The sequence below is a fragment of the Triticum urartu genome, chromosome 1 (genome assembly GCF_003073215.2).
Source record: "Triticum urartu cultivar G1812 chromosome 1, Tu2.1, whole genome shotgun sequence".
In the NCBI taxonomy this organism is placed as follows: Eukaryota; Viridiplantae; Streptophyta; class Magnoliopsida; order Poales; family Poaceae; genus Triticum; species Triticum urartu.
The window spans coordinates 158,391,851-158,405,866 of NC_053022.1; the positions used below are offsets into that span (position 1 = coordinate 158,391,851).

The 14,016-nt window shown below is 45.7% G+C and overlaps 1 protein-coding gene across 1 annotated transcript in view; it reads left to right on the forward strand.

Moving 5' to 3' along the window:
* The first annotated feature begins 320 nt into the window (after window positions 1-320).
* Window positions 321-14,016, forward strand: part of LOC125532783 (probable tRNA N6-adenosine threonylcarbamoyltransferase) — a 66,164-nt gene continuing 52,468 nt past the window's right edge. The window contains exon 1 of the mRNA XM_048696698.1: window positions 321-908. Within this exon, the coding sequence (XP_048552655.1) occupies window positions 321-908 (588 nt within the window). The remainder of the gene's footprint in view (window positions 909-14,016) is intronic.

Here is a 14,016-nt window from a genome sequence, read left to right on the forward strand (position 1 = left end):
TCCGCTGCGGGCCAAAATATGAAAAAGTTGTATCAGCTGGTTTGCCAAATGATCTACATCTTTTTCACATCAGACTTTTCACAGCTATTTTTTCACAGCTGTTTTTTCACAGCTCCTTTTAGAAATTCACAGCCGAACCAAACAGGGCCTTAGACATACTCTTAGCATTTTACAAGGCCTTATGGGCCTCTATAGGCATGGGCGCGGCGGATACGCCGGGTTGTCTAATCTGAGCTAGTTTTATCTGCACTTTGTAACGCACAACTCAGTCCCTTCTCCCCGCCCACTACCTCAAACCCTACCGCCTCGCCGCCGCCGCCATGGCCTCGTCGTCGTCTCCGGCAAGTAGCCACCCACCTGGCCCATTTTCTCTAGGGTTGGAGTCCTCAGCAAACAAGATTGGCATCAGCATCGTCTCCATCTCCGGGCAAATCCTCTCCAACCCGCGCCATACATACATCACCCCACCAAGCCACGGTTTCCTGCCCCGGGAGACCGTGCAGCACCACCTCGTCCACCTACTCCCTCTACTCCGCGTAGCACTCGCCGAGGCCGATGCCTCTCCTGTCGACCTCGCCTGCATTTGCTACACCATGGGCCCCGGCATGGGCGGGCCTCTCCAGGTCGCCGCCGCATCGGCCCGGGCTCTGTCGCTCCTATGGGGGAAAGCGCTTGTCGCTGTCAATCACTGTGTTGCGCACATTGAAATGGGCCGCGCGATCACCAGCGCCGTGGACCCTGTTGTGCTCTACGTCTCAGGTGGCAACACGCGGGTCATCGCGTATAGCGAAGGGAAGTACAGGATCATCGGTGAGACCATTGATATTGCCGTCGGGAACTGCCTCGACCGCTTTGCGCGGATCCTCGAGCTCTCGAATGACCCCAGCCCTGGGTATAACATCGAGCAGGTAACCCGTTCGTCAAATGCTAATTCTCTATATATGACTTCCAGTTTACCAATGTTACTAGAAGCTAGGTGCGCTTTGCTACGCAGTTGGTGTTGTTGGGTTTCTTAAAAAAAAGTTTCAAAATATAACGTCTTTTACTTTTCTGAAAAGTCAAACCTGTTAAGTTTGATCAAATTTGTAGAGAAATATATCAAAATTCATAAATCACATCGATATGATTAGATTCACCATGAAATGAATTTACGTACTCATTTGTTATTATTGTGGATGTCGATACTTTTTACTCTGAATTTGGTCAAAATTAAAGAAATTTGACTTCCAAAAAATAATACCCCTTATATTGTGGAGCTGATGGAATATTTAGTTTGACAGATGGGAGCGATGATGGAGTGTGTTTTATATTTATTTATAATGCGGTGATTTGATGGGCCTTTCGTGGTGCGGTTCTGTGTTATCCGCCAACTAACGTATATTTATGTGGGGAAATTTTCACGTTAGGGGCTGCATGTACTATATTGGTGCCATAGTATCACATGGTGACGATTCTTTTTTGTAGGTGGTTGGAGAGTGCACGGGATTGATGTGTTCTCATAGGCCGGTTGCTGCTGATTGATTTGAAAAATCGTTGGCCTGGTCAAAATCGTAAACCAAATCCAAAATTGAATACCTCAATTGAATGAAATTGTTTAAAATGGGAACATAGTGAATCACGAATGAGAGAGCCCTTGAGAAATGTTGACCAATTCTAAATTGAAGACCTCAGTTAATCGCGAGGCCTTAAAAATCGGAACCATAGTGTATAGTATAAAAGAATTGAATTAGAGAGCTTTGAGAAATTGTTGACCCGGTAAAAATCAGATGACCCAATCCCAATTGGAGACCTCAATTGAATGTGGGCTCTTTAAAACTAGGGAGCTTAGTGTTATAGAGTATTTGTAGCTGTATATGCACATATATGCTCATTTCTAGTTTCAATTGTGATTCAGGCCTAACTGCATGAGTTGTTTAGTTTCTTCAAGCACTTCGATCTGTATGGGTAATAACATAAATAGATTAATTATGAGATATATGAACTAAACTGAGAATGTGGAAAATTGGGATTTTTATCTGGTTGATCTGCGAATTGATTTTCAATATGCCGAGCTGGTGATTCTTGCCTGTATGAGATAATATTTGCAAATGAGAGGACCATGTATTATTGCATATGACCAATGTAGCCATGTAGGATGATTGCATAACACAGAATAAACAATTGGATTTGTGATGCCATTTTGATATTCAAGTCCTTTGGACTGCCCTCTAGATTAGCTTATACAATACTCCTTCCGTTCCTTTATATAAGGTGTATTTGTTTTTTCAAAAGTCAAACGGGTGCATGTTTGACCAAGTTTTTAGAAAAATATATCAATACCCACAATACAAAATTTATATCATTTGATTCATCATGAAAAGTAGTTTCATATATTATCTATTAGGTATTACAGATATTGTCCGCAATCGTGATTATCATGAATGTCGTTAGTAAAGGGAGCACAATAATGATTTAATTGGGGGTGTGCACGACGGCCTTACAACGAACGTGGCTGTACACCGACAATATTGACACTTCAATGTTTCCTTAATAGTTTCAGTTGCCTTGAGGGACTGTGATCTAGCCCTATGTTAGGGAGGCATCGTGGGAGGTTTGGCTGGAAGCCCGACTTGAACAACGCTGTACACTCTCCAAACTTCTCTTCCTGAACGTCGGTCCTAGTCGAACGAGGCTCCTCGGACATGGCCCTAGAGCTCCCCGCACGAGGCTTGAACCTCCGTGCACTACACTTGATTCTCTTGAGAGTGACCGAGTTACATGCACATGGGGGCTTTATATAGCCTATGGGTCCTTCACAGATGAACAAGACTACCATTGAGATGGTAGGTGGAGCGGTAGTGGACCTAATCTTTGGTCCATGGGTCCATGGTGTACTAGGAGGGGACGTCCATAGCCTATGGTGGACCAATCCCTCTCATCCCTCCACCATGATGGGATTCTTCACTTAAGCTTCTTTGCCTTAGTTGGCCTCTTTGACTTGGTCTTATCTTTTTTCTTTCATTTGACTTGTTGATCATGGTTGCTTGCTTGACTTGTATTGGCTTGGCTTCATGTGAATATCAAAAGCTGAAGCATATGTTTATGTGCACCATATAGGGTTTGGCTACATGTGAATATCGAAGAAATTACCAAAAAATGCAGTGCTAGATTGTATACATGCATACATTTGTGCAATAATATAATTCCTTATGCATTTTACAAAATATGTAGAGATATAGACATTAGAGATGCTTACATGGGCCCATAACCCACAGGTCTCGGGATCGAAACCCGACTTTGATACAAACGCTGTCGGACCCTAGGACCAAAATTACACAAATCTAGCTATAGAGAATGATGCATAAAGCTGAGATTCACGCTCGGACAACGACACCAATCTTTGATGGGCCGTGAGCTCCTAATAGTCTTGGAGAGCTTGAAACATTCAAGCCACTACCCCACTACTGGATCACCTCGTCCGAGCGGGGTGGTCTCAAACATTCCTTCAATTGATCTAACTGAGTCGAAGCATCAATACATACCCAGCCACAACCAGTAAAATGGACACATGGTTGGAGTAGCGTGATATAGCTCCTAAGCTCTCAGTACATGAATTGCTTCACCCTGTATTCGATCATCCGCTAGCACATGCATAACATAGATTCCAAGACCCTACACAGAACGTGCACTTTATATCAATACTTGCATCATGCACGCCGTGTGTGTGAAAACAAGTAACACAACTCTACCCTTGAAAGCATATATATAACAAAGTCTCATAAGAGAGCAAAGATAGCAGATATATTAAAAGCAGAGGTTGCATGACCCAACAGTACATCAAGCATCAGCGGAAGCGAAATATGCCCGAGTGTAAAACATGTTTAATGAAAGCCTAAGAGGGATGAACAAAATACAGTGACCCTTCCAAAGGCATAGATTGTTGTCTGGACCTCCAAACTACACGCTGACATTGAGATCCACGTAGTAACCACCATCAGGGTTGTAAGCCTACTCTGCAACAAGTTATTAATGAACAACAAGGGTGAGTACAATTGTACTCGGCAAGACTTACATCAGAACTAGCTACATCTATGTTAACGTCCACGGTAATGCACCACCTTGAACCCTCCCACGACCTATGTTGCAGGGATACGGCTGGGAGGTGTTGTATCAGTGCAAAAAACGTGGCCAGAACGGGGATACGCATGGATACGCAGGGGATACACGTATCCCTAAGTATCCCCTTTTTCTGAATTAAAATAAAAGGAGCAAAATGCAAAACGGTTGGGATACGATGGGGATACCACATGGATACGTATAGGGTTGTTACGACTTGAACCAGAGCCCATCAGGAGGCCGATTGTGGGCTGTTTCATATGCAATTTTGATCGCTAAAACAAACCCTCACGCACGACACTTGAAAAATGCAGCAACTTCTTCACTGCTGATTTTATCATCCTCAAAAGATCAGGTTACTTCATTAACCTCAATTTTATCATTCTCAAAATATTTTCTATTAGTGCTGATTTTTTATGCATTTGTACATATACTCGTTGTATCCCCGTAAGTCTATTTTCAGAAAATGCCGTTTTCTCGTATCGTGTCACAGCAACAGAACGGTAGCCTCCGGATGTATGACACCCACCGAACGTCCGACGCCTATGTGCGCAGCCGCAAGCCTTTGGCCTTGTATCCCTCTCTCACTTACACCTTCGTGGCTTATACTATAAATAGACCACCTCCACCTCCTTTCTAGGGTTAGTGAAGGATTAGCTCATGTTTGTGTGAGAGCTTTGCTCGTCCACTTGGTTACCTTCTCCTCGGAGATCGCGCCTCCATCGGAGAAGATCCTTCCAAGCGGACTCAAGACCCCCTCTTGGGCGGCTCCATCAAGACCTCCTCATGGAGATGAACTTTACCTTTGTGACGCCCCGAGACCGATGTGCCAGGTGTCCTCCAGTTATTCGCTGTTGTTGCCTTGTCATTGCTTGCGTGTCATGCATGTCATATCATGTCATCATGTGCATTTCATTTGCATACATGTTCATCTCATGCATCCGAGCATTTTCCCCGTTGTCCGTTTTGCAATCCGGCGCTCCTATGTCACCCGGTGTCCCTTTCTACCTCTTTTCGTGTGCAGGTGTTAAACGTTTTCAGATTGGACCGAGACTTGTCATGCGGCCTTGATTTACTACCGGTAGGCCGCCTGTCAAGTTTCGTGCCATTTGGACTTTGTTGGATACTCCAACGGTTAACCGAGGGACCGAAAAGGCCTCGTGTGTGTTGCAGCCCAACACCTCTCCAAAGTGGCCCAAAACCCACCTAAACCCCCTCCATCATCTCGGTCGTTCGATCACGATCGCGTGGCCGAAAACCGCACCTCATTTGGACTCTCCTAGCTCCCTCTACCTATAAATATGTGGCCTCCCCCGAAATTCCGCGCAGATGAAACCCTAGATCCAACTCCCTCCGCGCCGGACATGTCCACCGGAGCCGGCCACCTCACCCCGACCAACCAGGGGATGCCACATCAGCGCGCCGGCTCCCTCTTCCACTCGCGCCGCGCCACCTGTCCCTCTCTCTCCTCCCACCGCGCCTCGGCCCGCCTCAGCCCATGGCCGGCCCGCCCCGGGCCGCGCCGGGCCCGACCGCACCTCGCCGCCCGCCCGCGCCCGCGCGCCTCCACCGCCGGCCGCCGCACGCCGCCCACCACCATCGCCGACCACCGCCGCGCCTGCACTTCGCCGCCCGCACCCCGCCGCCGTTGCGCACCGCCTCCGCGCCCGCGGCGTCTTCCCGCGAGCTCGCCGCCCCGCCATGGCAGCTCGACGGCGGCCACCTCCACTGCGGGATACGTCGGACCTCCGCGGTCTCATCCTGGCCGGTTCCGGCGCCGCCCTCCACGGACCCGCGGCCCCCTCCTCCGGCCTCCTCCTCGTCTCCGGCCTCCTCCATCCACTCCGGTGAGCTTCGAGAACTCTAGCCACTTCTCCGACAAGATCCGGGCTGGAGTGGATCAGATCCACCGAGAGACGAACCAAATGGCTCCTCCCCACGTCCTGGATATCCTCATCCCGCATTGACTTTTTGCGGAGGTAAAAATTTCACCAAGTCCCCGAAGTTCCAGATTCATGTGGCCATGTTCATCGCATCATAACTTTCTCATCGTAGCTCCGATTCGTGCATGTAGCATATCAAAATGTTCATCTCGATGAGCACATCATTTCATCTCATTGCATCATTTTCATTTGAGCTCATCTTGATGCCCGAAATGCTGTTGGAAGAGGGCTATGTGATGATTATTTCGGATCTGTTTCAGCAAATGGCCTTTTGTCATTTTTGCCATGATTAATGTGTGCATGCTATGATCTTGAGCTCTATATGTGTTTTGTAGAATGCCATGCCATCTTTACAGGGGTGTATCCATGTATTTTTGTGATCTTGATGGTGACTGGCACAAGCATGCAAAGTAGCTTAATCAGTGATGCTGATTTCAGGGACTTAGTTTTTCACTAAGTCCTTGTCCTGATTTTGTTGTATGCCATATGTTCATGTTGTTTCCTAGTGATCCGTGACTCTTTTGAGGATGGTCATTAAGGATGTTTTGTTAATATTGTGGTGCTCTATCCATCCATGTCTTTTTTTGCAATTATGGAGCACCCTAGCTTGAGTCAATCGAGCTCTAATTTTGCTATAAAATGTTCCTGGCAGATTGTTAACATGTTTAGCGATTTTGCCGAGGTTGTTGCTATTGATCCATGCATGCTGTGTTGTTGTTCTTGCCATGTGTAGCTTCTATGCCATGTATATTTGCTGGGTGTATGCTTATCTTGTCATGCAATGCCTTGTAGTGAGTGCATCGAACTCGTAAACATGCCTACTTGTTAATATGTTTTGCATGCTCTAGTTTTTCACTAAGTCTGAATCTGTTTATGTTTTTGCTATGTTCACATGCTTGCAATTGTACTTTATGATCCCTTTTAGCTCATGGTCACTAAGGTACTTTTGTTATATGTTTTGAGTAGCTTCATGCCATACCTTGCTTTGCCATGTTATGTACCTGTAGCATGTAGTTATCATGCTCGTAAGATTGCTTCCTGATGATAAATTCCTGACTTGTGCTATTTTCACTAAGTCTGAAACCTGTTATCATTTGCACTATTGCCATGCTTGTTTGAACCTGTTAATGGATGAATTAGCCGTAGCTCAGTGTTCATATTTTATCAAGAATCATGAGTGGATCCCTGCCATATATTTTGTTGTTATGTTTGAGTGCTGTAGCATATTTATCTTGATGCATTTAGAAGGCTACTTGCTGTTAATCGCAGACCGGTGCCATATTTGTTTTGCTTGCCATTTCCAAACCGTGCATCCGATTCCGGTGATCTTTATATCGATTTCGACCGAAATCAACTCACGTTTCCAGTGGCACTCTTGATTTTCCAAGTTGAGGCCAGGTTCAATCATTCCTTTCCAAATCATGCATATGCATCACATACCGCATCCCGCATATCATGCCATGTTCATGTGTTGGTTGTTTACTATGTTGTGTGCTTCTTTCCGGTGTTGCTTCTTTGGGTTGGTTCCGATAACGTCGCGTTTGTGAGGACCCGTTCGTCTATGTCCGTTTGTCTTCTTCATGGACTCGTTCTTCTTCCTTGCGGGATTTCAGGCAAGATGACCATACCCTCGAAATCACTTCTATCTTTGCTTGCTAGTTGCTTGCTCTTTTGCTATGCCTATGCTGCGATACCTACCACTTGCTTATCATGCCTCCCATATTGTTAAACCAAGCCTCTAACCCACCTTGTCCTAGCAAACCATTGTTTGGCTATGTTACCGCTTTGCTCAGCCCCTCTTATAGCGTTGCTAGTTGCAGGTGAAGATTGGAGCTTGTTCCTTGTTTGGAACATGTATATTTTGTTGGGATATCACAATATCTCTTATTTAATTAATGCATCTTTATACTTGGTAAAGGGTGGAAGGCTTTGCTTTATGCCTGGTGTTTTTTTCCACTCTGGCGCCCTAGTTTCCGTCATATCGGTGTTATGTTCCCGGATTTTGCGTTCCTTACACGGTTGGGTTATAATGGGATCCCCTTGACAGTTCGCCTTGAATAAAACTCCTCCAGCAATGCCCAACATTGGTTTTACCATTCGCCACCTAGCATTTTCTTTCCCTTGGGTTCTGCAGACTCAAGGGTCATCATTATTTTAACCCCCCGGGGTCAATGCTCCTCTGAGTGTTGGTCCAAACTAGAGCCCTGTGCAGCGCCCCCTCGGGGAAACTCGAGGTTTGGTTTTAGTTGTATGGAGCGCTCATCTGAGTGTGCCCTGAGAACGAGATATGTGCAGCTCCTATCGGGATTTGTCGGCACATTCGGGCGGTGTTGCTGGACTTGTTTTACCATTGTCGAGGATGTCTTGTAACCGGGATGCCGAGTCTGATCGGATTGTCTTGGGAGAAGGAATATCCTTCGTTGATCGTGAGAGCTTGTGATGGGCTAAGTTGGGACACCCCTACAGGGATTTGAACTTTCAAAATCCGTGCCCGCGGTTATGGGCAGATGGGAATTTGTTAATGTCCGGTTGTAGAAAACCTAAAGTTTATCTTAATTAAAATACACCAACCGCGTGTGTAACCGTGATGGTCTCTTCTCGGCGGAGTCCGGGGAGTGAACACGGTGTTGGAGTAATGCTTGACGTAGGTTGTTCTAGGATCACTTCTTGATCATAGTTGCTCGACTGTGCCTTTGCCTTCTCTTCTCGCTCTCATTTGCGTATGTTAGCCACCAAATATGCTAGTCGCTTGCTGCAGCTCCACCTCATACTTTTTCCCTACCTATAAGCTTAAATAGTCTTGATCGCGAGGGTGTGAGATTGCTGAGTCCCCGTGACTCATAGATACTTCCAAAACCAGTTTGCAGGTGCCGATGATACCGTGCAGGTGATGCAACCAAGCTCAAGGAGGAGCTCGATGAAGATCTTGTCCTTTGTGTTGTTTCGTTTTAGTTGATCAGTAGTGGAGCCCAGTTGGGTTCGATCGGGGATCTATGTAGCATTTGGGGTAGTCTTCTTTTATTTTGGTTCCATAGTCGGACCTTGAGTGTATTTGGATGAATGTAATGACTTATTTATGTATTTGTGTTACGTGGCGAGTGTAAGCCAACTATGTACCTTTCCCCTTTATTTATTTACATGGGTTGTTGTGAAGATTACCTCACTTGCGACATTGCTTTCCATGCGGTTATGCCTCTAAGTCGTGCTTCGACACGTAGGAGATATAGCCGCATCGAGGGCGTTACAACCTTGTATCTTTTCCTTTGTTGTTCATGTACCTTGTGGATCTTGTGTGTTTGATTGTCTAGTGGATGTGTGATTGGACTTGTTCTTGCATGTTTCCCCTTGTGATTTCTCTCCGTTCTTCCCTATGTTCTTCGTGTTCTTCGAGGGATCCCACTCCAATCGTTAAAGATCGGCCTACACCGGGTTAGCCCCTTATCATATGGTATCATGAGCCACGTTGATCACGATTTTGGAGCCCCCCTCTTTGTTTTCTAGCTTGATTTTGTTGTGTTCTTCCCAAAATTCAAAAATCCCCACCAAAAATAGCCCCAAAATTATTTGTGATTTGTTGGTATGATGAAGTTTTGTTGATTTTGATCCATGGATTTTCTTGGTTTCGAGTGGATCTAGCATTTCCCCAAGTTTCCCCATCTTTCATCCATGAAATCTCTTCAATTTTGACCCCAAAATCCCAAAATTCCGCCCGAAATCGCGTCCCAAAACTCGCATCTCGCGTTGACCCCGACCCACCGGACGACCGACGTTTTACGGACATTCGGACCCCCCTCGAACCACCGGACGTCCGACCTTTACCAGACGGCCGGAACCCCTAACCTGAACCGAATTTACAGATTTCCGAGCCCGACCGGGCATCCGTCCTTTTACGGACGTCCGTAACCTGTAGATATCAACTTTGGCAGATTTTTGTTTTGCCCACAGCTAATTCATCCGAAGTCCGATTTTGACATTGTTTAGCTCGTTTTGAAGCTATTGACATCCCCCATCCCACAAAAATACCACCAACATCATTTGAGTCCATAAAATTTTTTGAATTTTGGCATCTTTGCCTAGGGCTTCCACCACATCATCCGCTACACCACCTCCGACTTCCGCAACCTAACCCATTTTATTCACCATAGCATTAGTGGTTGCTTGAGTAGCGATTCGAGTCTCCTAAGGTGTTTCGGCTACTTAGGGATGGTTTCTTCTTCATCAACCACCACCACTTCCGCGTTGCCGAGTGCAAACCACCACCGCATTCCCGCTACCACCATTTAACTTTTGTCCTTGAGATTTTGAGTTGTGATTTTTCCGTTTCCTAAGGTGTTTCGGCTACTTAGGGACAAGTCTCCATCATCTTGGTATCTACATCAAGAACACCGCCACTCATCATCGCAAAGGATAGTAACCTCGACGACACCATTCTATATTCCCTTGCCATTGCATTGATAACCCCTAGCCCATTTTGCGTCACTTGCCTATCGAGACTAGCCATTTGAGTATTGTCGGCAACGTTACTTGTGCACATTAGTGATCTACACCATCCATTGCATACATACCATATCATCTTGGTATCATCATATCATATCTTGTGTCACAAGTTTGTTCCCGCATATATACAATTGCTATCTTGGTTTGTGCATTGTGCAAAAGTGGCCATACAAAAAAAGAGAATAAGCTTTTAAGAAAAAAGGGAGAGCAAAGAAGCTTGTAAGCAAGTGCCATAGCATCATACCACATTGCATAAGATTGTCATATCCGATCATGTTGGATCAAACACCGGGAACCATACATATATAGCATACTTGGGATAGAAAGTTTATCCATTTTGCATCTTATAGGTTGTGCACAAGTGTCATATCTGCCTATACAGCAATCGTGCAAGCGTCTCTCTTCAGTTGTGCAACACGAGCGTTTTCCATGGATTCCACATTTTGTGCTCATTCCTTGGTTGCATGACCCCATTTATCTATCCGTGTGTGTGTTTCCGTGTACCACATATTGCTATTGGTCTACTTGTTTCACTTGCGAATTTGTGAATCTCTTTCAACATTATTGACTCTTGCTAACATTTTGCATTAAATTTTTGTGCCACTATCCTCACCGAGCTACTCCATAAGCTTTAGTTTGTAGGTGTGAGTGAACAAGTTCGGTACCAATTCCACTATTCTTTCATCTCACATTGAGTGAACCGGGATACATCCTCAACTTTGGGAAAAGGTAACTTGGTATTGTTTATCTCATTTCCTACTCACCTCTACTCGAGTCTTGTGATGGATAGGCAAGGCATTTCACCTTTGGTTTACAACAACAACGACGAGTTCGATGCCACGAACAACTCCAACGACGCGAAGATGCAAGCTCAAATGGAGGAGATCAAAGCCCTCATCAAGTCCTACAAGCGATCTTCCTCATCTTCGAGAAGACGCTCAAGAGCACATGCTTCCGAGCTACCATCTCCGGCAAGATCACATCGGCATCGACACCATCACCACCGACAAGAACATGAAGGTCAAGAGCTCAAGACCAACAACCTCTCAACGACTTCACCATCTCCCTTGGCATCTTCACCAAGCGACTTCAAGGCATCTTCGCCCACAAGCACCTCAAGAGAAGCTCCCCAAGCTCAAGTCCGCGACTTTCATGAGCTACTGCGACCTCGACATTGACCACGCGATTCCTTTCTATGGGACTCAAGAACCCGAGGAGTATCTCAAGTGGGAGCGCTTAATGGACGACTACCTCAAGCTACATCAAGTTGCTCCCGAAGATCAAGTGAAGTGCGCCACAAGGAACTTCCATGACTACGCGTCCACATGGTGGCTTCACACACCTTCGGAGGGATACGACATGAGTTGGCCCAAGACGAAGAGAGCTTTACGGCGAGAGTTTGTGCCTCCAACCTACATGGAACAACTTCTACGCCAATTGGAGAACACCATACAAGGATCCAATTCCATCGACGAGTATTTCAAGGAGATGAAGATTGCCTTGCGACGAGCAGGCGTGGACGACCCCATTTCGATGAAGTTCCACTTCATGATGGGATTGAATAACAACATCTCCAAGACTATCTTCCTCGAGAACTACAAGTCCCTCGATGACAACTACATTGGTGCTCTCAAGGCGGAACAAGAACTCGTGAAGGCCAAGGTTTCTCCACCCCAAGCTCACTTCGCGACGACCAAGCTCCATGAGAACGAGCATGAGGAAAACACCACCAAGATGTCCAACCCGACGAGCTCCAAGATGATGCTCCCAAGTTTGACTTCACCGCCATCCCTCTTTATGGCATTGATGGTGCCGAGTCTACTTTGACTCTTTTTCAAGATGGTGTGGCGACAAGTACGACTACGGAGACCCTCAAGGATCAAGCTTTGGAGGAGAGCGACAAGGTGGCGAGCAAGGATGATGCTTCCATCTTAGGAGGCGAGAGTGATGATGTGCCATCTTCGGCCTCCATCCACGGCGACGGAGACGAGATGGTTGAGCATGGGATTTTCCCTTTGACCATGGCGACGTATGATGACTTGAGTGACTTGTGCCACCATATTGGGAGTGAGAGTGACTTCACCACTAGCCCCATATATGATGAGTTGCCACAATTACCATGCGAGGAGAGCCACAACCCCCACCACTTGAGTGAGATGAGTGACTCCACCATACGTGAGATTGAGTGCACCTATTTTGAGGGAGTGAGTGAACCACCACATAGAGAGAGTCATATAGTTGATAGGTCATGTGAGGCCACTTTCAACACTAACGACTTGACCTCTACCTCTATTGTGTCTTCTCATTTGGTGCTAGGTCCCATATATGATGACGCACCGATCCTCGACGACTTCGTCCTTCCATTGGACATGATGATGGCCATGGTGGAATATGATGCACCCCCCACATGGTTCCATCAAGATGAAGATGACCACCATTTGTTCCTTCCCACCTCACCTACACCACTTGAGTGGAATGGAAAAGGTAACATAGGTGAAGGTGATGCTCTAGTCCCACTAGTGGACATTCTTGACATTGATTGCTTGCATGATGTTGATCAACCTATTTCCATGCTTCATGCTAGTGCGACTTCCTTATGTGATGATTTCTTGCCCATTTACGATGAGTGTGATGATTCTCATGTGGAGTCTATTAGTTGTGATGCTATGTTACATAGGATTTCTTGTGACAATTCTTTAGGTCACATCATGTTTGATAATCCGCTTGACTTGTCATATGCTATGCATGAGATCAGCCATATGTCACACTTGCAATCTCATCATAGTGACTATGCATATGCCATTAAAATTAACCCGATTTGCACATATGGCATAGATGACAAGCCCATGGTCATTGGCATTTGTTTTTCTTGTGATGATATTGACATGCTCCCTTTGCATCATTTATCTCATATGCCATGCCATGACTACCTAGCTTCAGATATGCATTGTTTTGGATGTTGTCCATTTTCTCCATATGTTGTTCCAAATATTGCTCATGAGGAGACCCCCATAGTTTCCTCATACATGTTAGGAGATTTTGATCCATCCCATCCATTGCATGATCCCAATAATTATGTGCACAATATGTTTCCCATGAATCATAATGATATTGTTGTGCCATATACTAGTATGCTCAATTTGCATCCCCATCGTGTTATACATAACAACTATTCTTTCATGATGGATGACATGTTCTTGTACCATGCATCAAATTTCTTCGAGCATTTCTTATCTTATGCTAACTCACACGTGCACATACACATCATGATGGATGATGTGTATATTTACCATGCACACAATTTCTTTGGTTTGTGTCTTTTTTGTGTAGGTACCCATGAACACTTGTCAACCTCACAATCCCATGAGTTGACAAAACAAGCTCTAGAGAGCAATGATGACTTGGGATCCCACGGATTGCCTTTCCCACCACTCTCTTTGAGCAAAGACTTCCCGGATTTCTTCTACATGGCCCTCACTTG